The sequence below is a fragment of the Anopheles funestus genome, chromosome 2RL (genome assembly GCF_943734845.2).
Source record: "Anopheles funestus chromosome 2RL, idAnoFuneDA-416_04, whole genome shotgun sequence".
Taxonomy (NCBI): Eukaryota; Metazoa; Arthropoda; class Insecta; order Diptera; family Culicidae; genus Anopheles; species Anopheles funestus.
In genome coordinates, this window is record NC_064598.1 from 56,041,940 (window position 1) to 56,065,816 (window position 23,877).

The 23,877-nt window shown below is 39.1% G+C and overlaps 4 protein-coding genes across 6 annotated transcripts; 2 read left to right on the forward strand and 2 right to left on the reverse strand.

The window, feature by feature from the left end:
* The first annotated feature begins 23 nt into the window (after window positions 1-23).
* On the forward strand, window positions 24-1,197 carry LOC125774652 (ATP synthase mitochondrial F1 complex assembly factor 1). Its single transcript, XM_049444786.1, has 3 exons — window positions 24-123; window positions 200-732; window positions 793-1,197. The coding sequence occupies exons 1-3, from the start codon at window positions 39-41 to the stop codon at window positions 1,051-1,053; spliced, it is 879 nt and encodes a 292-aa protein (XP_049300743.1). The 5' UTR covers window positions 24-38; the 3' UTR covers window positions 1,054-1,197.
* On the reverse strand, window positions 1,095-2,965 carry LOC125774642 (uncharacterized). The gene is made up of 2 exons (XM_049444763.1): window positions 1,512-2,965; window positions 1,095-1,454 (listed from the first exon to the last, which is right to left on the reverse strand). Exons 1-2 carry the CDS (start codon window positions 2,592-2,594, stop codon window positions 1,095-1,097), a joined length of 1,443 nt encoding a protein of 480 aa, XP_049300720.1. The 5' UTR covers window positions 2,595-2,965.
* Window positions 2,966-6,950: 3,985 nt separating this feature from the next.
* LOC125765635 (neuropeptide F-like) lies at window positions 6,951-17,317 on the reverse strand. 3 transcript variants are annotated; one of them, XM_049430978.1, is made up of 5 exons: window positions 17,017-17,317; window positions 14,601-14,825; window positions 8,134-8,253; window positions 7,800-7,860; window positions 6,951-7,734 (listed from the first exon to the last, which is right to left on the reverse strand). In XM_049430978.1, the coding sequence occupies exons 2-5, from the start codon at window positions 14,777-14,779 to the stop codon at window positions 7,726-7,728; spliced, it is 369 nt and encodes a 122-aa protein (XP_049286935.1). In that variant the 5' UTR covers window positions 14,780-14,825; window positions 17,017-17,317; the 3' UTR covers window positions 6,951-7,725. The 3 variants fall into 3 exon arrangements, with proteins under 3 accessions (XP_049286935.1, XP_049286934.1, XP_049286933.1); XM_049430977.1 differs by having other exon boundaries at window positions 6,951-7,701; window positions 17,017-17,310; XM_049430976.1 differs by having other exon boundaries at window positions 6,951-7,712; window positions 17,017-17,309.
* On the forward strand, window positions 9,072-13,064 carry LOC125765634 (synaptic vesicle glycoprotein 2A). Its single transcript, XM_049430975.1, has 6 exons — window positions 9,072-9,413; window positions 9,528-9,689; window positions 10,697-10,859; window positions 10,934-11,055; window positions 11,222-11,645; window positions 11,748-13,064. The coding sequence occupies exons 1-6, from the start codon at window positions 9,290-9,292 to the stop codon at window positions 12,343-12,345; spliced, it is 1,593 nt and encodes a 530-aa protein (XP_049286932.1). The 5' UTR covers window positions 9,072-9,289; the 3' UTR covers window positions 12,346-13,064.
* Window positions 17,318-23,877: the final 6,560 nt, after the last annotated feature.

Consider the following 23,877-nt stretch of genomic DNA (forward strand, 5'->3'; position numbering starts at 1 on the left):
ATTCGTCGATACTCGTACCCTTCGTCGATGAAAGACGTATGTACCTTGACATCTGTCTGATTGACAGTGGGGCAACATGTTTTTTTTTGATTATCGACATTTGTTTTGATTCGGTAACAATACGTAAAGTTAAGATTTCCATTAATGGCTGCAATAGCGTTGGTTCGTCGTTCAATTTTACATTTTCACAAATTTACAGCTACACGAAGCATCCACATGTCATCGGTTCGTGAACGATCGGAAAAGGTGTTGGAGGATTTGAAGGAGAAAAATCCTTATTTTGAAAAATATGCCAGCAAAATAGCGGCCGTGCAGCAAAGCTCGCCGGAGGAATTTCTTTCACGGCTCGATAGTGTAGAGAAGGAACAGAAAAAGCCCAAATTTGGCCCCTCCGAGTTGGAACGCGATTACTCGGAACTTCTAAAACCAAAAGCACCACTAGCTTCCGAAGCAACGAGAGACATTTCGCATCGCAAGCTTAGCGATATAATGCGTCTGGAACTGGTCGAAGATAAATCTGCCGATGATATCAAGCATTTGTGGTTGGAGTATCATAAGGACAAGGCTGTCATAACGGCTGCAATTCCAGTAGATCAGTTCAATCTAATGATGGCACGCGCTAAACAATTTTCTGTGTTTATCCTTCCAATACCACGAAGCCAAGGGTACGAGTTTATAATGCTGCAATTTTCGGCAAATACAGTACACTTTACGCCGCTGTTGAATTACCAGGTACGTGCGAGCGATCAGTGGAAAATTACAATTAGAAAACTAACTCTGGATTGTTTGTAGGTTCACAAAGAAAACGCGCCGGAATGTTTAAACATTGTTATGTTCACCGAATGTTCTGACAAAGGAATCATACTAATGCGGGGAGAGTATGACACGAACGTACTCAATGCACAGGAAGCGCAATGTTTGGCCAATCAAGTACAACTATACTATAGCCAGAACAATGAATCGAAAGTACACCTGCTTGAGACGTTCACCAAAAACCCGGACAAATTCAAGCACATGGATATCATTGAGGAACTAAACAATTTGAAAATTTGAACCGCCTAGCAATAAATGCTCTTTAGTGCGCAACGTGGCATTCAAAATAAAGCTTCCCGAAAATCCTGTATAATTGACGCCATCATCAAATCTTGCGATAAATACAGAGGAGTATTTGCAAAATCTGTGTTTGCAATAATCGAATCATCTGCAGGGTTATTCATCACTCGCAACTGGCTTGGAAAGGTAATATTCATCGTTGGCTGGTTCGCTGGAGTGCATAAATCAAACTCGTGGTCCATGTTTTCAGCGTGTATGTTGAATTCTTCCTCCTCCAGTAATGCATCCAATTTCTCCATCAGCGTGTCATCTGATGGCATTCGGTCTAGAAGGAAAGTGCTTTCTTCGTACAAACAACGTCTACGGCTCGAAGACATGGTTGGAGAAGGTGGCGACGCAGTCTGTGATCGAAAGATAACCATGTAAATCATTATATGAGAAATTATATAAGTACTTACTAGTAAAATATCATCCGCCTTGCCCGATAGCACCTGTGTTGGCCTGGAACATGGTTTGAATTTGCTTTGAGAGTTTGGTTCAATCAAAAAAGTGACGTTGTTCCTTTTTTTGTGCTTGGCTAGAATCGGTTCTTGGTTAACATCGTCCAGAATGGCAGGGAATGGGTTCGGGAGTTCCATAGCTGTTTCTAACGACATATGATCACATTCTCGACTGTTTCGAGATTGATTGTGATTGATCATCAACGAGATATCGCTATTGTTACTACTAGTCGGTTCATCAAAAATATGACTGCGTTTTGAAGCCATCACGGGAATTGTTTCTATTCTTGTTTCGGGTCGATCCCCAATCTGATGACCGGGTATATTGATTTCACCCGTTTTTAGACAGGTCTCCATTTCCTTTCGTTGCTGAACCAATTCATTGGCGCATTCGTGTTCTTTGGTTACGCCGGAAAAATATTCTTCACAATTTTTCAAAAACATTTCCCAAGCACTAGATTTTGTGTCAGAAGTCGGTTGGAAAATAGGAGAATTCGACTGAAGCTCTTCCGGATCCGAGAGGACTCCAGATACACCAAACGCAGCCATGCGATCAAAAGGCGTCGATGTTGCCGGTGGAACAAAGTTATTCGTTACATTCGTTACATTACCTATAGTTTTGTCTGCCACTTCGAATGGTAATTTCATATGTTCCGTACAAGAAAAAAAATTACCGGGCAAATTCAGATAGTCATCCATTCGCGAAACCTTCTGTCTTACATTTCGTTGCGGACGATTGTTGCGTTGTTGATCAATCCATCTCATGAGACCTGTTTTCGATCTGTTCGATGGCTCTTGTCGAATAAAGCTTCCACTATTTGTATTACGTTCGAAACGAGCATACACAGCCCGGTCAAATATGCCCGGTTGTTTGCGTTGCTCGGTAACGACAGGTTCGGGTCGACAGAAATTGGTCCGTGCATCGGTTGGTGCGGCAGCAGTGGGTATTTCGTTGTTCCGCGTTAGAAAATCTCTAAACAACTGCTGCACATACACGCTGTGATCTTGTTTCGGCTGTCTCCATCCTCGACGCTGGGGCATTTTCGATAATTACATCCGTTTGCTCAATTGATTGGATCAATTTAATTCGCACCCTAAACACTTGTTTGATTTACTGCAACAGTTTTCGTAGGTACGTGTGACATTTCGTTAACAGTCGTCAAACGATTAAACTGCACAATCCAAGCAACATTTGAATAACGGTGCCCCATGTAAAAACCGATAACGTAGCTACACAGTTACATAACCAGAGTAAAACCAAACTTTCGATCAGAATATGTATCTGTATGCGGTTCTTAACAGTACCATAATCATTTCTGCATACATACGATCCGTGCGAGTGGTAGTATTGAAGGTTCTAGGTTAAAGAAACGGTAGAAAGGAAATTTGCGATAGTGTGCATGGAATATTTAATATCGCTATTCGGTTTTAATTTAATCTCGTAATATGACTTGGTAATTATTCTTTGCTCTTCCATAACAAATTATTGTATTGAATAATATTATGCACTAACTAGATAACAGGCAAAATTTTTGCCATATGAATTTAATGTAATAAATTTATAGCATCCAAATAATTGGCAAATTCAGTACTTATCGTTTAGTCAAAAGATACCAAAACTGCTCTTGATTGCAACCCAACGGTCATCCTCAGGCACAGCGCAACAGTCTCAAAATCCGGTACACACATGGCCATGCGAGCTCTGATCAGGCGACAAACAATCTCTGTGCAACGAACTATAATATAACTATGTATAACGGCACCAGATTAGTTTTGCGACAAATTAAAATTTAATTTCTTTAAGGTACTCACCGCCGCCACACATACATAGTTCAAATAGTAGACTGGGGAAAAAGAAATCCATTTTTTCCTGTTGTTCTCAACTTTACAATGCTCTCTCACGGAAATTTTTGTCCACCAAATCTAAAACAAAATCTCTAGCAATTGATTATCACAGTTTGCCCTTCAGATGTCCTATTTCGTTGTATGTTTGGGCTATGGTACCACGCTACTATATTCTCTCCAGTTTAAGTATCTGCGTACTAGATGCCCAATGGAAACATATGCTTCCGTATTCCGAAACGGATAATACCGTAGTCTTCTACAGTCGCAGGACATCTGTTGCGTGTGCGCCCCACCAGAATCCTAGGACTATCCTTAGAAACTTTTTAATAAGGTATGCTATATGGGCTTAAACCAGCTTGAGTTGAACCAAACACCAAGCCATCGAAAGTTGTCGGCGATTGATATATTTTCTCCATATAAAAAGACATCAATGTGAAGGTCATATAATCCCTTCTCCCTATTTTTATCAGTGTCGCTAAAGGGTGAAAAGACTAGCATTTCGGGTTTCGTTGCAGATAACTTGATACCAAGGATTTCAGACCGTTCGGCAAGGTTATCCAATGTGGTTTGTAAAGCCTGTTGTATTTCGCCGGCATCCCTGCTAGCGACTGATATGACGCTGTCGTCTCCCAATAACTTGCGCCAATTCTCTCTGAGTAAATTGTGACCTTGACGTCCTGTTAGACATCATTCTTAGCAATCTCTTAAGAAAAACTAACTGTGTAAAATTTGGACCAGTGCTTTTTCTTAACCATTAGCTGTCCTATCAGTTGCCCCTTCGTTTTAGCGTTGAAATTATTGGAGTAGCTCCTCCTTTTCCAGAAGTGTTATGCCAATCGTATTTTAGCAATCTTGAGAAGGATTGCGATCTACGAAAAAGTGTGAAACCGAAAAAATGTGAAAAAATGTGTGAAATGTGAATGAAGCTAGGCTATCCTCTTGTTGACGGATTTTCAACAAGACACTTATCTAATGGTAGGTAAATTTTCATGCTTTAACCTTTGGCTAAATGAAATGAAAACTTTAAAATACTAGATAAGCGATATGTGACGGACACAAAGTGCATTATGAGGTCCTCGGATCGATGTGATATTGATTATACGAACAAATCATAGAAGTTGTCAGCAGTTGTCTGTTTTCGTAAAAATTCTTAAAATTTATCTGCTAAACTGTGCGTGGTTAGGAAGCTACGCACATTCGTCGTACATGTATTGTATGTAGATCAAGAATTTTAGAAGCATTTTTTTATATTATATAACACAAAGTTAAGCCTACTCACCAAACCGTATCACGCGGTACCACCGAGGTTTGTGCTAGAAAGTCATATCTCATTTCAATACATCTACTTTAATTTCGTTTTTACTTATTGTGTCCATAACTCAACAAAGTACAAAACTGAGAACAAACTGAACTTAACTAAAACTAAATCCTTTTTTTCTCTTTTGTGGCAGTACAGCCTCAGAAGAAGTGTCGCGGCCTGCCATTTCTGGCTTTGCTTGACTTGGTTTACCCGTAGCTGGATAGTTAGTTCTGCGTGCCGGAATACGATCCTGATGGGATTTGACACCCAGTCCTGTCGTGTAGGGACCGACGCCATTACCACATACTCCGGCCCGGTGGTACAATGAACCATGAACAAAAATCGCTAAACAATAAGAAACACTGGAATCTTGTTTGACGAAGAGCCATGGTTTGCAGAGCTGGCCTGTAGCTGGCACTGGGTATAATATGAGGGAATAAGAGAATCGGAATGGCCAAAAATGTTGTAGCGACTTATAATAAATAATAATAAATCGTCGATTTCAACCGATGTGCAAAACATCAGACCTTGATCAGTAGATTAGATGGAAAAAATCTCCGTTCAAGCAGCCGATGTTGGAATAATCGTGAATATATCGATCAGGGAAACGATAATGAGAAATAGCATAACACTTATAGGTACAATGAAATTCAGAGAAATCGTACCTACTTCGGGCTCCACAAATTTCTGCGATCCAGAAGACTCCAGTAACACACGAAATGCACGACATATCGCACACTGATCCGTCCGGTACTCCTCTACGGGTACGAGTCCTTGACTATGGATCGTATCTTTGGCGATGTGTGCAAACGTGTGGAGAAGGAGAATGAACCACGAGCTAGCTGAGCTGTTTAGCGGATATCCTGACGGTTGTCAAAGCCGGAAGGGAACGATGAGCCGTGAAGTCGAACCTGTCGGAGATCGGATACAGCCGTGGATGGAAGACTGCAGCCCTGGACCGAGTTTCCTAGACACGGATTGGCGACCTGGCCATGTCTTCGCGTCGTGCTCGACCATGAGCAGGTCAAGAAAGAAGAAGAAGTTACTGGTACAAAGATTAAGTAGATTAGATGAACACCAAGAATAAAATGAATCAAAGAAAGACCGGCGAGAAAGAAAATGAGAATGAACAAAAATAGGGAGAACAATTTTAATAGCGTCAGCACAGAGAAGGTGTAAATGAGCGAGGAATATATTCCCACCATCGTTGACAAACAGCTGAAACCATAAAGGGCCATGCACTCTCCCTTGAGGTATGACTTTAACGAGATAAGAAAATTCTGGTTTGTTAAGTTTGGCAATTAGTAAACTGTGTGAGAGACGGTCAAAGGTTCCGCTTTGAAGTCAAAATAAACAACATCAACTTGTTGTTGACGACTCGAAACATTAAAGAACAAACGACACGAACTCGAGAAGATTCGTACAGGTAGAACGTCCAGAAATAAATATGAAGCAACAGCAGGAAGAATCGACATTTCAAACGTTTTAGCACACGTACATCAATGGACAGTACCACGATAGTAAGAAATTAAGACACGATCGCCTTTCTTATCAATGGGATGCACATGTTTCTTAGGTGCAACAAGAGCTTCTAGATATAGAGACATCTGGAAAATTCTAGCGAAATAAAGGACTAGGATGATATTATTATTTATAAGGGCAGGAGGTATTATACTAGCGCGGAATTAAATGAAAATTTTTGCTCACCCAAAACATCTACGATAAGCTTGCTAATAACGATAAGGACGTTGCTCACACAGACCATATTCTCAAAAACCATATTCATAAAAAACTGCATACAGACTCTGAAACTACAGCCGAATATTCAAGTACTAACTGTTTTACAGGTTGATTATAGGAGGGTATTACACTTTGATTCTTTTAAAGCTTAAGGGCATTGTCGTCGTGAGTTTCTTTTTTTCTTTTACAATGGACATCCACGTCTAAGTTATGAGCAATTAAATTTACGTTTCAGCTTCAACTGAAATTAGAATGATCATGCTAGAAAGATACTTTTTACAACGATTTGTCTGTTTATGTAATCTTTCGCAAATTTAAAATAAATTCTTTTTTTTTTTGGTATTGTTGTATTCGTGACTGCAAAACTGTGCTTTGCTAGTATTGCCGGAAAAAGAAAAAAAAAAAACAATACTTTTAGTGGTTCGGATATGTTAATCTTTAATGAATTGTTTTTTTTTCTGCCATTTTTAAATTGCTAAACTAAGGAAGACATTATGGAACAAAAACTACAATTTCAAGCAATGCAACGATGTGCTTTTTAAATGCAGCTCAACTATATTGTATCTTTTATAATTTCCACAGACAACAACAAAATCATATACGATGACATTTGGTTTTACATATACACTAAGCAGGAAAGATTTATTAAGAATAGTGTCTTCTGTCTGAACGTAACGTGAAACATGCAGTGGTGTGTAATCACAAATTGTCTTACGAGCTAAACAAGGTGTACTTCAACGAAGGAGAGTTGTTTTAAGTCTACGTAAGTAAGCGGTATTTGTATTTGTTAGTTGTATAGTTAATTTTATTTCTTCTCTTTTTGCCCATCATTGGATTGATGTGTACTAGCCATGTAAGTTACTGGACGTGTAAAAGTGTTAGTTTCTGGCGTGTTTGCTTAAGAGTGCGTTTGTTCCAAATTCTATATAAATAACCTTTATTAGTACACGCTGTGAATTAGAGTATGTTTCTTTCAGCATATACAAGCAATAAGAGGAAAATGGTTGTGTAGAATCAGAAGCAGGTTACATGATGGAGCGTATGTTTGTATTGGTGGCACGATTTAATTGCTATTCACAATGAAACGAACTTTGGCCGGAACTTTGGCGATAGGATCAAGATCATATCATTAGTCGTATTGCCGCCAGCGGGTGGGATGGGAGAGACATGATGCTATGGAATGCCATTGTCCGATTTCGGGACATAATCTAGAAGTTAGTCGGAAGTTGTTCATCTCGAAAATGTTGGATCCTGCCAATCAACCTGTAAAGATTCTGTTGTGTTTATTCAAACAGACTAGGTAACAGCGTCAGCGGGTTTGTAATGCACATCTTTGCTGTTTGATTTTAGCTCACAATTACCTCTTGTTCGTCCTGCCCAAAAACTGCCGGGTTAAGGTATCCACCACCACGTTTGCCGAATCTGTAACATAACACAGAAGACATAATCGTTCGACGTTACTGATGAAGAATGAAAAACGTTTCATGGGTGGAGTGCGCACCGGCAGATTATAGTTAAATGTAGTTCAGTTTACAAATTATAGTGTTTGTTACAATGGTCGTCTGTTGTCGTTGGTATCTCTAGCTGGCCGCATAAAATCATTTGGGAAAATGGAATAAAACGGAAAGGAATTGTTTCTAGGGCGGGACGGAGTGATGGGACATTTTTGGTACGGATTCGGTGACAGCGGCTCACCTGGGTCTAGCGTCAGTCGAGTGTGCTCTATCGATAGCTTCTAGGATGAAATATCCAATAATTTTGTCTAGTCCCGAGTGAACACCATTTATATTGGGTGGAAGTTCACTTCGTATTAACCTACAAGAAAACACAAAACATACACAGATAGATGAGAGGGAAACTGGCACCGTTGTTTAAAAAAAAGTGCATTATGTGTTTTTGTTGATTCTCAATTGAAAAACAAAATATATGTAGTAACTGTACGGTTGCTTTTCAATTCCTGATTTAAGGAGTATTTTAATTTTTAAATAACATATGCAATGCAAAAGTGCATGCACAGGTACCAGTGTTGGGCAAATCTTTGGAACAGCTAATGCGTTCTAATGATTAGAATCTTATGTTGTGTTGAACATGTATTATAGAAGGAACTTATAAAAAAATAGATAAGAAGGTGTATTAAAATCGAACGTAGATTAAGTTAAAAGTAGAGAAAGTTAAAATGCAAAATATAGCAGAAACGTCTGCAGCGTATGCAAACTTTTATAGTCATCAAGTGTAATTTCCCCAACGATCCATCATACGGGACTATCAACACTATACAATTACAGTTTTAATTTGAAATTGTTTATTGAACTGTGTTGTTTTTCATTTTAATTTAATTTTAATAAGTTTTATTACTTTTGTATTTTGTAAAAAAGCTGAAGATGCACCATTTATGCTCATTTTTGTGGTGTGTATTGTACTATGAGTGAGTTTATGTTTTCTTCCTATCATACAGTGCATTGTGGTATAGTTACTATACCAAATATTTACACTAGTATCGTACAGTACAGGAAGTTGACGAGATGCTCTGTCGCTTACACTAATGACACATGCTTCCGTGTCGCTTGATCGTTTTGAGCTTTCTAGAGATTTAGACTACGTTTCTTATCGCGTCAGTCAGCAACAAACGATGCGAACATGTGTTTAGTGTTTGATCTAGAGAAATGTAATTTAAGCTACTGCACAAGATCGGACAGGTTTAGTTTCCAGACAGCTCGTTGAACCTTCGCCGGATAGATAGTGGCAGAGTGTCTGTGTACAATCCACGAAGTAGTGAATGGTAAAGTTTTCTACTATTAGTTTTAGTTTTTGAACTAATTTATCATAGTGCCAAACCGAAAAAAAACTAAACATGCGGACTGAGGTGAATCGTTCTCCAGTGTTTACTATCGAAGGAAATAATGTGACAGCAAACAAATCGGTTGCAGATCCAGAATCCAAAAGTTATACGTTTGATGAAGTGATTGATATTATAGGTAAGGTTGTTTCAAATTGTGCAAAAATTGCCACTGACACAAGGTACAATTGCCATTGTTATAGTCACTGATGTGTTTTTTTTTATCTTTGGAATGCATAATATGGTTCGAAAGGATTCGGTCGAACCACATGGCACATATTTATAGCCTCGTCTATAACTATGATGGCAGTGCTGAATGAAACGATGGGCATTTCAATCGTAATCCCAGCCGCACAGTGTGATCTTCATCTGTCTGCCACAGATAAAGGCTTATTGACTGGAGTAAGCTTTGCAGGTGAGTATTGTTCGACAATATCGAAATGGTTTTGTTATTATAGTGCACTCGTACTTTGGAAAAATTCAGAAAGAAATGGAAGGAAGATCTCAAACCATAATTTCGTTTGCCTTGTTTTGTATTATTTTTTTTAGACATTATATTTTAATTAAATATTATATCTTCCATGATACCACCATTATCATACTGCTTTTTTATTTGATGCTTTATCTTTTGTTGTTTGCTAGCAACACAACAAGACAAACAATTACAGTCACCACAGTTTGATTTGTTACTGCTATCAGCGGTGTGGAAATTTGTGGTGGCAAATATCGCGACATTTATTTACAAGTTTATTTGCTTTACCAACCAGTAGGCCTAAGCATCCATGGAACCCTTACGAGTGATTGTTGTTACGCAGAACAACTATAAATAAAAATGTTTAGCTAGTGCTTTGAGCTGATTCTAATCCATCGGAATACTATTATCGTTATACGTCATTACTGTATTGAAATTGTATTGATATTTCAATGCTCATCTCTGTCTCTTCAGAGGTTTTAATGCAAAATCAGATTCATCTTTACTTTATATAAACAAGGTGATCAAATCGTAAATAAATAGAAATGCTTTAGTAACAAATGATCTACTAATGCTTGTGAAAATGACAACAGTAGGTGTACAACAGCAAAGCGAGATAATACTGTAACTTTAATGTGAAATACTCCTGTCCCAAGGTAGGAAATCAAACGCATAGCTGTCCACTTTTGTTTAGAACTTGTTCCTGTATTTTGAGTCCAGTTCAATGAAATGGACCGTTTTTTTTAAATAAAAGCAAACCCAATTTCATGGTGCGTTAAGTTTAACAACTTAATCAAGTAAAAATGAGTAAAGTCCCCGTCTGCACCTATTTAAACCCATAAACTGTACACTGACACGAGCGGAAATAATGCAACCTGTTGTTTTTTGTTTTGTTTTTGCTTTCTCCCCATTTTTCCTTTACATACGCATGGTGTCGAACTGCAATCCAGGCATTATCGTTTCGTCACACTTCTGGGGTTATATTGCAGACACGAAAGGTCGCCGAAGGACGCTCATCGTGTCACTGATGTTGACCGCCATCTGTGCACTGGTTTCCGGTTTATCCATCAACTATACGATGATGGTGGTTATGCGTTTCCTGGTGGGAGTTTTGTAAGTGCAGATCGAGTGACTCGCTGTCCACGTGGCATTCGTTATTTGGTTTTGTTACCTTTATATTCTTATAGCATTTCTGCACCATCGGCTACCATCTTTGCTTATCTGGGAGAATTTTTCAAAACTGCCAACCGCACCGTGGTGATAACGTATGCCAGTACAGCAGTAGGACTATCAGCCGTTTTTACTGCAAGTAAGTTTTCCGGTAGCGTAAGAATGGTTTCATCTTTCACTGTAACGCGTTGGTTTTCGTGATTTATTTAAAAGTTGTTTAATCTTGTTGTAAGACAATTATTTTCATCCTAATTTTCCTTTCCTTTTTCATGGCATCGGCTAACGTATTGCTCTATTCGCGACAGGCACTGGTTGGTATGTGCTCTCGTTCACCTGGTCTCTCGATATTCCTGGGACGGGACTCGTTCTAAAGCCTTGGCGTCTTCTATTTTTTGTATACACCTTGCCCACGCTGATAGGAGCAGTTTGGCTTATGGTACTTCCGGAGAGTCCCAAATTTTACCTTTCCCGCGGGCGTGAATCGGAAGCATTCGCTGTTCTTCTTCGACTGTACCTTGAAAATCACCCGCACGCAACCGTGGATGATTTTCCCGTAAAACATATAACGCCTGAAGCTGGACAAAAGGATCGTAGTGCAACACCGAATGGGCATGGAGGTTTCTGCCATGTGGCTAGCAGCGTTTGGAACCAAACGGTTCCACTTTTTCAACGACCCAATGTGGTTAATTTTACCATATGCTGTGTGGTGCAGTTTGGGCTGTTTGTAGTGTAAGGACAGGCGAGAACTGAACAGAACTGGACTGAAAATTGTTGTGAACTGTTGTGAAAATAATGTTGGAATGCAATATTTATTAATTTTTTTTCTGGCAGTTCTGCAGGAATGGGGCTGTGGTTTCCAGACATCATTAACCGGCTTACTACATCGAATGCGTTGGATGCTACTGTTTGTGATGCACTGGACGTATCTATGACCGCAGACTTCGAGCAAGAGCTGGAACATGCAGTCATAATCGGCGATGGAGCATGCAATGACAACATAAATGAACGAGTTTTCATCTACGCTATCACCTTGGGCGGGTTGTACACGGTGCTGTATCTAGCCATGTCCGTGCTGATGCGCATGTTGGGTCGCAAGTGTTTGGTTGCATTTAACTTATTCTTATCCGGATTCTCCGGGATCGCGCTACAGTTCGTAGACCATCCATACATCACGATGGCACTGTTCTGCTCGTTTTTAGTATTTGCCGGTACATCGATTTCTATTCTCAATGGAGCCACCGTATCATTCTTTCCGACAAATGTTCGAGCGATGGCCGTTTGCTTGAGTCTAATGATGGGGCGCCTGGGAAGTGTATTTGGCAGTAATCTTGTAGGGCTCATCATGGAGGAACACTGTACGCTCACATTTAATTTGTTTGCCACTGGATCAATTATCTGTGCCGCTCTTACATTGATTTTACCCAGTTAGTGTGATCTGTGGTATAATTCTACACACAGTAAGTTCGTATAATCTGTTGCTGCAATAGAATTAAGGTAGCTCAACATTACATTACACCACAATTCAACGATCCAATTTGACTGATGGGTAATGTACAACAATAAAAAGAGGAGAATATTTCTTGGAATATTGACTGCAGTCTGTGGAAGTAAAGTGTCATCCTTTCCAATCATTTTGGATGCCACCATATGACATTGAAGTAGTTTCAGCGTACCGCCAAATTCCATTGACATCATCAAAACGAGTTGGAACAGATCAAACAACAAGCACAACGTGTGGAATTGTTTTGATTTTTTTTTCTAAATGCAGTAACGTACTTTTCTTTTCTAACTCTCAAACTCTGGATTATCTGGGTTCTTACGCTTCTTTTTTTCCTGAAGTAGTATCGTATGACCGTGCGTGATAGGACGGCACATAACAACCGGATGGTGTCGCAACTTGAGCAAATCATAAGGTTATTTTTTTTACATGTCGTAGTCTTGAGCAGGTTGTGTATATTTGGTTTTTTCTTTACCATCGGAATGTCTACTCACTTGTACGCAAAAGAAGCGTTAGCAAAAGTTGTGCTGCTGAATGTTGTTTGAAATGTGCTATATTGGTTAAGTTCACACGCCAGAATTGTACGGACATGCTGCTAGAGGTACATTGAAGACATTGTTTGCTAATAAAATTTAAGTAAATACCTTAAAGCTACATTGAATATTTTGATATCGATTAAATTTTACGCTCTATTCCTATCCGAATACCAAAATACCCTTCTCTTACATTATAAGTATTATTGAGGCAAACAGTTTTACAGGTTGTTAAAAGTTCGATTCAAACCCAGAACATTAATTCCAATTGTTTGAATTATTCATTTTTGAGCGGTGATATGAGACCCCAACATGAGGCGGGATGATACTTCGAACTCTTACAAAGGCGATATAATATGTCTTTGGTTGTATCTCATGTAAGTTTTTTTTTATTACTTCAACCAATTTGATAATTTAATTTCGTTTACCTTTTATACTAATGTAGGTAAATTATATAAAACCATTACAAAACGATCGATTGTATAACCTTATGCCGCTAGGTCATGGTTGAAAATAGAACCGCAAACGATTAAATAATGTGCATAAGTTAGTGATGATTACGCTTGACGAGTAAACAGTACAGAAGAAATGGTTGCACATCGATGCAGATCTTGTGAAAGTGCAAGCAATTTGTATGTACTTAAAATAACAATAATATCAGTAAAAACTACTATTCCTTGATTGACGTACCATCAACACAACTAGCCGGTGCATCATAGCGGCGTGTTTGGAGTCGGAGGCGATTTAATAAAGAAATTATAATCTTATAGGTCAGACATCGCCAGTCTTACCAAGCGATACGCGAGGCTTGAGCTGACAGCCGTGTGGTAAATAATTTTTACTTGGCCGATGACCGGTTTGTGGGTTATTTTAGCCAACCGCAATCGGTCGTGTCAGGCTTGAAATGAGTGAATGTGAAAGAAGTATTATCGATTCACTGTTTTTTGGACCTTCCATAAGAACTTTCAAACAAGGTAGGTCAGAGTAGATGCAAGCAATGCGCAAAAGGTATACTAAAGGCAGTGAAATGAAGCTCTCATTCGCAATCCCACGCCGATCGTTGGGAGTGGAAAACAAATACAAAAAGTATATAGGCATCATTCCCGCAACGCTATCGGTAAATAGTGGGAGAAAAGGTCAATGAAATGGAAAGAATTTATTAAAAAAAAACAAACCAGAATAACTAGTAATCGAAAGCTACCTCTGGCTGAATACGAAGACGTAGTACACTAGTGTACCAAGTGTATGTTTATTGCGTGCATCTGAGAAGGACATAAACTCTCAACATGGAGGAAGAAGGCCAGTTTGAATACTGTACTCTCGAAGCGCTGAAGCAAAAGCGAAACATGGCAGAGGGACAGAAAGATCACACGTTAACGTAATTTCCTTCATCTAGCATAGGGAATTCCCGCACGAAACGTAAGCACCCTGACCTGTCATCGTTATTAATGTGAGCAAGATTATTTACGGCTTGCCAGCCTTGACCAGAGTCAAGGACAATTGCATTCGATCGAATGCTTTTGAGGCAACGCCCTGCCAAGCAATGAACGGCACCGTCGGCTGCCGGATTATTAAGTGCCCTAAAGTTACCACTCTGTCAAGAAGAAAGCAGTAGGTGGTGGTGCATCGTTTAAGCCACTCGTGGTCTCTTACCTGGGTCTAGCGTGCTGAGCATGCTTAGTCTCCAGTTCCTGCAGGTAACGAATTGCGGCTGCTACCGATGCGGCGTCACTATCCTGCGGCCGGGCTACAGTCAAAGTGGTGAGGTCGGCGATCAGGGTGCAGATCATTAGAGCCACAAGCAGACGCTGAGTAAAAGTGCTGGACGCCATCGTGTGCAGTTCTAGCGTGGAATGATTACCCTGGTGTCTAGGATATCTGTAAGTAATAAAAACGTAAGTCCTGGTAAGAAACGTAAGTTCTAGTCCGTGGGATATAATCGCAAAAGAAAAAAAGAAAACACCACACGCAACACCCATGCAGAAGCAATCAAAGAAGAAAGCTCGACTTTCATCATCGCAAGTTATGATAATGCCTCCATAACTCATACCACGGCCCGAAGCAAAGTAACAAGTGGTAATAGGCATTCTTGATTGTGAATGCAGGCTCAAAAAGGTTTTTTTTAAATTTTATTTTGCAGTTGCACAACACACAGTGGGTAGATAATCTTCGATGATTGAAAATGTTCTACGAGATTCGATTACTATTTGCATAGCATTTGTAGAACGTGTTTTAGTGATTGTAGAAATACAGCACATCGTAAAATGTGACCATGTAACCAATGTAATGTGGATCGAATTTTAATTCTTTTAAAATAGAGGAAAAAAATCATATTAATTTAGGAAAACTATTTATACTGCAAATATTGCTCTTACAGGCAGGAAAAGATAACGGTGTAGTCATTCTTGGTTAATGTGTTTGTTTAAGTGCAACGAATGGAATTAATTAATTTAACTTTAGCTAGGGTAAACATCCTACAATAGGCGCTTTGTCCCGTTTTACAAAAGCATCTAATCAGACGTAGACAATTTAAACGGTTGGTCAATGAAAAAGAAGAAAAGACATGGACGTGTCTTATCTTTGATTGGGACACTTCAACAAAGGATTCATCGTGGAGCGTTTCAACGAAGGATTTCATTTTGTAAGGATCCACAGAAGGCAACCCCAGTACCATACCCAACGTAGGCTTAATGACGTAAAATTTGTAAGTACTAAATTGCTTCACAAACGGCCGAGATCATGCAGGATGCTAGGCACTAGTCTGTTTATCGTAGCCCGTACTTTGTTTGTCGGAAGCAAACTTTACGCGCCGGAACTGGCCAAATAATAAAATATTTTGTAAAGTTTAACAAACAAAGATAATATTCGCCAAACAAACCATTTAGCCTTCAATACTTTTGCCGTATTATGGTCCTTAAAAGTGCGATCTTATAAGATTCTCGTTAAATTTTTGAATGATTTTGTTAGACTCACTGAGTGCAATTTCTGAGTACAATCACTGATTACAATACACGGTACAATTTCGAAAGTTCATTATTTTGTGTAATTAGAATATGTAGAAAACCAAACTTTGCGATTTAAAGTCACAATAAAAATGAAAAGTAGATAAAAAGAATTTTCCAAAAAAAAAAAGAAATCTTTATGAAAATGTAACATCTTGATCAAGTCAAGTATAATCCAACAACATTTCTTCGCTTATTAGTCATCACACGCTGTAACGACCTTCCTTTCGGTACTGATTCGGTTGGAGGGAATTTCTTTTACACTTTTGCGGGATTGGCCCAAAGTGTGCAAATAAATATGCGCTGTTTGTGTACAGCATTAAACTATCATTAGCACTTCATGCACTGTAAATAATTAAACATGCCCGTAATGCGTAAGAAACGAACGATGGAGTGGATTATTTGACATTTGGTTAAAAAGGGTATAAAAAAAATAGTTCCAAACAGGGGGAACACCGAATTATAATATGAGAATATGCTGGTGATTCCGCCGCGAAATTAACGTCATCGATCGTCATCGAAAAATGAAACGATGGTAAGCTGAAGTGATCGGAGCTACGAACGGAAGGAATTTGCTTTGAGTGCTCATATGTATATGGATGAGTCGTATCTATAAACATATATCTGTTTAGGTTGTTTAAAAAAACAACCTTTTTTATCATCGAATTTATCTTGGCAATCGTTGTGTTCTTTATCAATATTTGCATAATATCGAATCATGATATTGTACGCTAGGTGGAGCAGATGGTTGGGACTGAGTATCAGGCGATTATTACGTATCGATAACAAATGTGGGAAATCTAATTAGAGGAGTAGCAGCGGTTTACGCGTGTGTTTTACACTGTCGAGCGGGTTGCAATGTTTTTTTGTATATTTGCTAAACTTTATTTTTATATTCCATCATAACTAAAAATATTATTTCTATAAAAAACCAAAATAGAAATTTTTAATTTGAATAAGAAGACCGATTGTTATTATGCACGTGGTTTACCACTTTAAATTATTCTATGCGTTAAGTACACTGTACATTTGGGCGTATGTAAAGCAATTTCGACTAATTAAATCACCTTTTCGATGGCACAGAATCTGTAAACTGGGAACAGTTCCGCACAATACGTATTACACTGAGTTTTCACAAATTAACCAACCACTGTTCGCAACCACACAATGTTCCACTCAAAACGTATATTTCGATCTAACGCCGGAAGCGCATTCGGACTGCCTTTTTATACGCGATTTTATCCTTACCGGAAGTGGTAGCAGGCGTGTTTGTGATGCTGCTGGGAGTAAAACAAGTGGTTGGTACTCTCTGCAAAACGGTTTTGGAAAGGTTTGATTTTTTTTTTGGACTGTGCAACGGTGACTTGACGAGAAAAGGTTCTCTCACCGTATCCTGATTTTGAGCTAAACTGAAGCGAATATGTTTTTTTTTGCATCTCATACACCAGCATGGTGAGAGGGAAAGAGTTTTCGCGCAGGGTTCCACGCGCTGATAAATAACTTTTGCCCTGTTGCGCTTACCAGGACGACCCAACCCAACGCCCTTCTGACGAAGGCAGGAGATTACGGAGTCCAGAAATTTGAAGCCTAGGCGTGAAGATTAACAGAAAACGGCGAGCTACCGAAAAGAGATGGAACATTGGTCGGCATGAAGTGCCCTTGTGAGTGGTTGAAATGGTGAGCAGCACTTTGAGCGCAACTTGTTGATCGGTCGCGTGCTATCGGATTTCTTGGCGCGGACTTGCATCGATTGAGAAAATTAATTAATTCGTGAAAAGACGAACGCTGCCCTATCAGCGATCTCGAGGAACTAATGGGTCAGGCTGTTCGGTCGTTGACGTAAGTTGTGCACAACCGTTTAAAGCGGTAAAAGTAAAACATATTGTAGTTTTGTAAAATGAGCAAAAGCGATGAAAGAATTTTGTAATTGCGCCTTTTAAAGGAAAGCTTCGTGGAATAAGAGAAGAGAATTAAATATAATGTAATGTTTCTTAAAAAAAAACCCTTGCCTGGTTTGGTACTACACATTGACGGATCTAGGATAAAACCAATTGAGAGGAATTACAACAGTGGCTTATCAGCTCTTGTTGTCGGTTGTTATCTTATGTACGATTCTGCTGACTATGAAAGGTGTTGAGAGTACTAGTAATTAGTCATTCATGCTAGTCCAAGTGGTAAACTGGAATTATATCTCGGTTCCGGAATGGGTGATATAATTGTGGAATATTTATCATATCATATTATCATATATCATATAATTTACAACCCTCCTGCTCGTATCACAACAGCAGGAGGGTTGTAAATTAATTTGCGTAATCGACGATCAATAATCGGTACGCATTTCCGTTCATATTCCCAGAGGTTGGCGTTGCTAAGAGAAGTACGAATAAACAAACATTTCGTTTCGGTTGCATGACATACAAAGCGTTCGACATCATATTATATTATATTAAATCTACCGAAAATCATTAATCAAGGAATAAATTTTAGATCTCATTAAGGGAATAAAATTTACGAAGATCTTATAAAGCTTGAAGCATTCACAGGGTGTAACAGAATCAAATGTGTATGTGATAAGGCGTGATTTCATCTGTACCTCGTTTAAGCATTGTAAAGCAGTCAAACAATAATTAACAATTCATGACAAATCATATTCACTAGAAACTGGAGCATTTGTTATTATCTTCTGTAACATGCAATTAGATTTTTCTTAGGAGGGGAAACCCACCAAAAACATTTATTTCGCTCATAGTTCCTAAAACAACGCGTCAGGCAGAATGCGCCATAATTCAACTTTGACTGCAAAGCATTTGAAACCAGTCTGTGCATATGTGTATGTTGTTGAGAGATCTTATAACTGAAACAAAGAAGAAAAACCATACAGTTGCACACATAAAGAATGTTTGTCGATCACTGACGACCGGAAAAGCAGTGCCGATAACACGACACTGCACAAGGTCAGGTCACAGGTATGGTGAAACTAAATCAAACATATTAACGATCATGCGCCTAGCTTTCGTTTCATGATGATTGTTGGTTTGGAGCATGTGCGCCATTAAGGTAGAGTGTGTCACTGCGTCACAAGTAAACTTTTTCTCCGTTTCAGTGCACAGTGTACCAGTGCCTTGGTTTTAGCACGGACAATGCGCCATTTCGCGGCAGGACTGAAGAACATCTCTGTCTATTCTCCGTTTTGTAATTTCGCACTGGCTTTGTGACCTTTTCGGTGGAGGAGAGTGGAGACGGCGACACTAGCTTAGTCGGTACTTCCGCATACGTTAAACAATGCACTACTACCCACGGGGGATTTCCCACGTATCTGACCCCACAGTCTCCTTGCATATGTGACTAGGATCAGGGCAGTAACCATTATCGTAATTACCGCAGTGGCGTGTAGTTCATGATATTGCAAATCTTGTCTAAATTTACCACGATATTCGCAATATAAACATGTGACATCTGTTTAGGATGAGCCAGAGGTACGCTTTGTTATTTTACAAATAGGATAGAATAAGTTTATTGTCCTAACTATTTTGGGATCAAACCGCGCTGTAAAATGAATTCGTTTTATATTATCCGTTCCGCCATTCCAAATGACTATACAGTTTGTACAATATCGCTTTTCATGATTGAAGTTAAGTTTTTTTTTAAATTTCATGTTTCTTGAGAAAAAAATATTCGAAAATCAGATTTCTTTCTTCTAATTTTCTAATCTAATTTTCTAATTAGATAAAATGAATCAAATTTTGGAAAGCATCGAACAAACATGTTGCTATGTGATTCTTTTCACTTAGTCTGACCCAAGTTGCGAAACACACACAGAAAGTACATAAAAGCAAAAACAAAAGTAGTTTAATTATACCCACATTAACATATGGTTATCGCGTCAATCTCACCGATGACGCTCTCTGACCTTCTGACGTGTTGTCGCGGTCAGTGACGTCAGTGTAGTTAAGAAGTGGATTGAAGTTGGAGATTACTATTTTTTTTTGGCACTCAACACACTTAGCCTCTTTTTTTTAATTTCTATGGAATGTTTGAAGATCTCGTTGAAAATAATAGCATTTTTGTCAAGCTGCTTTTCAATGTGTACAACAATTTATCTGCAAATCTTTCTCTAACTGTTATTTCTTGCTCTTAAAAGGTACAAGAGCATCATGTAACGCAGTATTAACCTGGTTCAAAGTTGGAAAAGAATGCGTAACGGATTTGAATCTATCATTGTCAAGACCACGAGCTAGGTCGATGAGTGCAGTCATCCGCATTCCAACACTATTGCTAGGATACCGGTGATGATATTGCCGGTGTGAGAGACAAGATCTCAGCAGTGTCAAGTGCTGCGTCGTCGATTCATGTATTCTGTGGCTCCAATGGGCAGACCACAGAATTGTACATGTGCGTATAACCTAGTAACCGCAGTAGCAAGCGATACAAACATGATCCCACGTACAGGTAGAAAAGTGGACGACTTTGATCTTCATTCGCTATTTTCACGGTCTCAGGTGCTCGTAAATCGAGAGTAAGGAGACCAGCGAACAATTATGCAATGGTGCATAGGTGTCCGTGTGCTACCGAATCAAAAGCTTCAAGCAACGCATCGAGCTCTTGTGTGTGTTTGTAGCTGAGGCGGGCCTCTGTGCAATGGCAGGTAGCAAATCATTTCGTCACCATCATCCGGTGGCCCTTTCGTTCCGACACGGGGTGGACAACGTTCATGATCGACGTACTGGCAGGATGGCAGCGATAGATGGCTTCCAACATGTGCGCAGAGGGCACGTACACGCGCAGATGCACGCGACTCATGAGAGCAGGGTCACTGCAGGTGAACAGAGGGCAAGCGTAATGTTGAACTTGTTCAATGTTGATGAATTATTTATCCCCTTGAGTTATCAAGTGTGGTTTTTTATACATTCAACTTTGTTCGTTTGTGGTGCGTTCTAGTAGAGCATAAGATGAGATTAGTTTTGCAACTTCCAATTTTTATCAACCATTCTACTAAGACGCTACACGAACGAATCAAGGTATAGTGAATCGAAAGCGTCATAGATAATTTTTTTTAATGAAAGCGTATTGCTGGTTGTGCAGAGAACATGTGAGCACTCGTTGCTCTGGTACAAAAATGTTTGCCATTTCCGCTGTTAAAGTATGTGTTTTCCATGAAATGTTTCCGCCGCGCTTTGCTCCTACTGTCTGTTTGTAATTGTAAGGACGTCAGGCTTGCAAGTTTCCTTTCTAATACGTTTGTGCAAAAATCGCCGACTTATTAGTGCTAACTAGCTGTAATAGTTATGCGTGGTGAGAGTAAAATTCAAGCGCAAAATATAGTTTTATGTGCGGCAGCATAGTTGTATCGAATTTCGTCGATATTATTGTATAGTGAAATAATTTGAGTACAATTTGATGAACCACAACTGAAACATTAAAAGGTTTGTTCGTTGTTTTAATAATGTGATGTGACAGCAAGAAAAGAAAACGTTAACTATAAAAAATTTTATGTTAACGAAAATTGTAAAATGTTTAGTGTATAACAGTTACAATCACTAGTTTCCTGTCTACATACTTACTTACTTACTGGCACTCGGTTACTTACTTACTTATTTAATCGTTCTTGTTTCAGCGCCAATCTAATATTCTGGTCTTTTTAGCAGATGCATCAACGCCATCTCACCATCATGTCCATGTGGACGACATTGAAGGACTTAACAGGTTAAGTCGTCCGGTGTAATAAGGGACTGAGGAGTATAATTCGCTTCTTGAAAATGCATTATTTCAACGTGCAATTATTATTTTTATTACTACCTATTATCATTATTATTATCGAAAAATTAAGACGATTGGTGCCAAAAAGAAAACTCTTCGGCTCTAACGGTAGAGGCCGGTTCTCCTGATGTGATTCTCCTGATGAGGCTCACGGCAAGGTCTTCATTCTTTCCCTCTTGCACCGATCACCACTTCAGGATGAGCCGAATATTGAACGTCTGGATTGATCTTGAAAGCTTGGTGAACGACCTAATAGGATGTAATTTCCAGTTATGCTTGGTCCCGGTGCCAAACTTTGTTCCAGCAATCTTGATTTCGTCCCATTTCTCGCCGCTAGTTTCTTGCAGCTCACAATCACAGGATGGAACATTGAAATTCTGTTTTCTCCTTTTGTGGCACTACAGCTTCAAGAGGCCTGGTGTTTCTGGTTTTCCTTGACTTAATTTAGTCGTAGCAGGATAGTCAGTCCTGCGTACGGTCCGAATGCGATTTCATACCCGTTTCTGAATCACAACACATCACTTTTCCATTCTACACATAATGTACTTGCTTTTTATTTACCACTCTCTTTAGGCTTTACTCCGTTACTTGGACCAGTTGAGATCACCCTCAGTTGATCAACGGATTTGTGATTTCGTGCAGCTGATTTGCAACATTTCTCCGATCGGAATTATTTCTGATTCTACGATCGTTGTACCTTTTCAATAGGTATGGAAGGACTTATGATACTAAAGTTTTGAGCTAGTTTCACGGAAGACGTGTGGTTAATTCCGCCGCTGAAATATCAGGTTCGTACGCATCTCTTAGACGAATTATGCTCAGAAATCGACACATCGACAAACCAGCGGGTCATGAAAGCCGAACCCGATCCATGGTTTCTTCATGGCGAACATTGCCCGAGATCGGAATATCCTGGTTTGGTACGTACAAATATTCCGACGAAAGCACCGCTGGACAGTCGATGGTTTCGTTCAGAACTTTTGTATAACTTGTTGAACTCGTAATTTTTTACGTTCTTTGCTTTCGTTTTTGGGGGAAAATGAGGTACAATTTACGCAACGCACTTTTTGAATGATTTATCTAACATGCACACTGCTCATACTGTATTATTGAACAAAAATGTGAAAACAGTAAGATATGGTTGATTTTTTTTTTTTTTTTTTGCTCGGTTAGAACGGCCTGGCCGTATCAAGACTTATTTTACCACGTAGCAGGATAGTCAGTCCATGCTACGGGGAGACGGTCCGCATGGGATTTGAACCCGGTCCCTGCCGTGTGGACGGGCGCCGTTTTTCACATGCACCACCGGGCCGCCCCATATGGTTGATTTCTTTTAAGGATTTTTTAAAAATATTATTTTAATAAAATTAGTTAAACTGCTGCATTTGTATCGTAATTTATTACACCAACAATTATTGCAGCTACTTCCAGCAGTTGTTTTGATAGAAAGTAATAATCTTTTTTTTACTGGATGAGGTTTCAGGAACGGAGAGTTATTTCTGACAAGAGGTTTGATGATTGATTATAACGCTTTGAGAACGCACTTCGTGTTCAATTGACCGTATTATAGTACTAACTGCTATGCAACATGGAATATAAAATGCATATAGTTTGCGTTGTTAAAAGTAACAGCTACTGAATATGAGTTACTTTCATTAGCTATGCATTTCAAATTGCAAATATCGTATCGTTATCGAAATTTGTCTCATATTTTGCGTGTTTAATATTTATCCTAATCATAAATTCTGCACATAAGGAAGTGATGAAGTAGGCGTAAAGATCACCCTCCATTCGTGATTTGTGTTAACATAACTCGTTTCCAAAGCATGATAACATTTTTTATGTAGCTTGTATCTGCACCGCACGACCAAGCTTCATCGTTGACCTTGAAAGTTTTATATTTTAACAAATTTCTATCTTTTATTTTAATTATTGACCTGCGCAATATGGGATAGAAATCGTTTAAGATGTGTAAAAATACGCGATCGATGTATGTGCTATACAAAATTTACACTATTGTACAGTATATTTACAATATCTACAATATTTTTCTTAATCACAAAATCTGCACATAAGAAAGTGATTCCATCAATGGTTTGTGTTAGCATAACTCGTTTTCAAAGCTTGACAAAATATTTTGCGAAGCATGCATCTGCACGGTGCGACCA

Excerpts from the sequence above, each read along its gene's own strand:
- LOC125774652 (XM_049444786.1), top strand. The coding sequence starts at position 39 with ATGTACCTTGACATCTGTCTGATTGACAGTGGGGCAACATGTTTTTTT. Across the intron at positions 124-199 it reads TTTTGATTCGGTAACAATAC|CTACACGAAGCATCCACATG; the intron begins GTAAAGTTAAGA and ends ACAAATTTACAG. Across the intron at positions 733-792 it reads CGCCGCTGTTGAATTACCAG|GTTCACAAAGAAAACGCGCC; the intron begins GTACGTGCGAGC and ends GATTGTTTGTAG.
- LOC125774642 (XM_049444763.1), bottom strand. The coding sequence starts at position 2,594 with ATGCCCCAGCGTCGAGGATGGAGACAGCCGAAACAAGATCACAGCGTG. Across the intron at positions 1,455-1,511 it reads AGGCGGATGATATTTTACTA|ACTGCGTCGCCACCTTCTCC; the intron begins GTAAGTACTTAT and ends TTTCGATCACAG.
- LOC125765634 (XM_049430975.1), top strand. The coding sequence starts at position 9,290 with ATGCGGACTGAGGTGAATCGTTCTCCAGTGTTTACTATCGAAGGAAAT. Across the intron at positions 9,690-10,696 it reads GACTGGAGTAAGCTTTGCAG|GCATTATCGTTTCGTCACAC; the intron begins GTGAGTATTGTT and ends ACTGCAATCCAG. Across the intron at positions 11,646-11,747 it reads CAGTTTGGGCTGTTTGTAGT|TTCTGCAGGAATGGGGCTGT; the intron begins GTAAGGACAGGC and ends TTTTTCTGGCAG.
- LOC125765635 (XM_049430976.1), bottom strand. The coding sequence starts at position 14,779 with ATGGCGTCCAGCACTTTTACTCAGCGTCTGCTTGTGGCTCTAATGATC. Across the intron at positions 8,254-14,600 it reads GCTCAGCACGCTAGACCCAG|GTTAATACGAAGTGAACTTC; the intron begins GTAAGAGACCAC and ends GTTTTCTTGTAG. Across the intron at positions 7,861-8,133 it reads TCGACTGACGCTAGACCCAG|ATTCGGCAAACGTGGTGGTG; the intron begins GTGAGCCGCTGT and ends GTTATGTTACAG.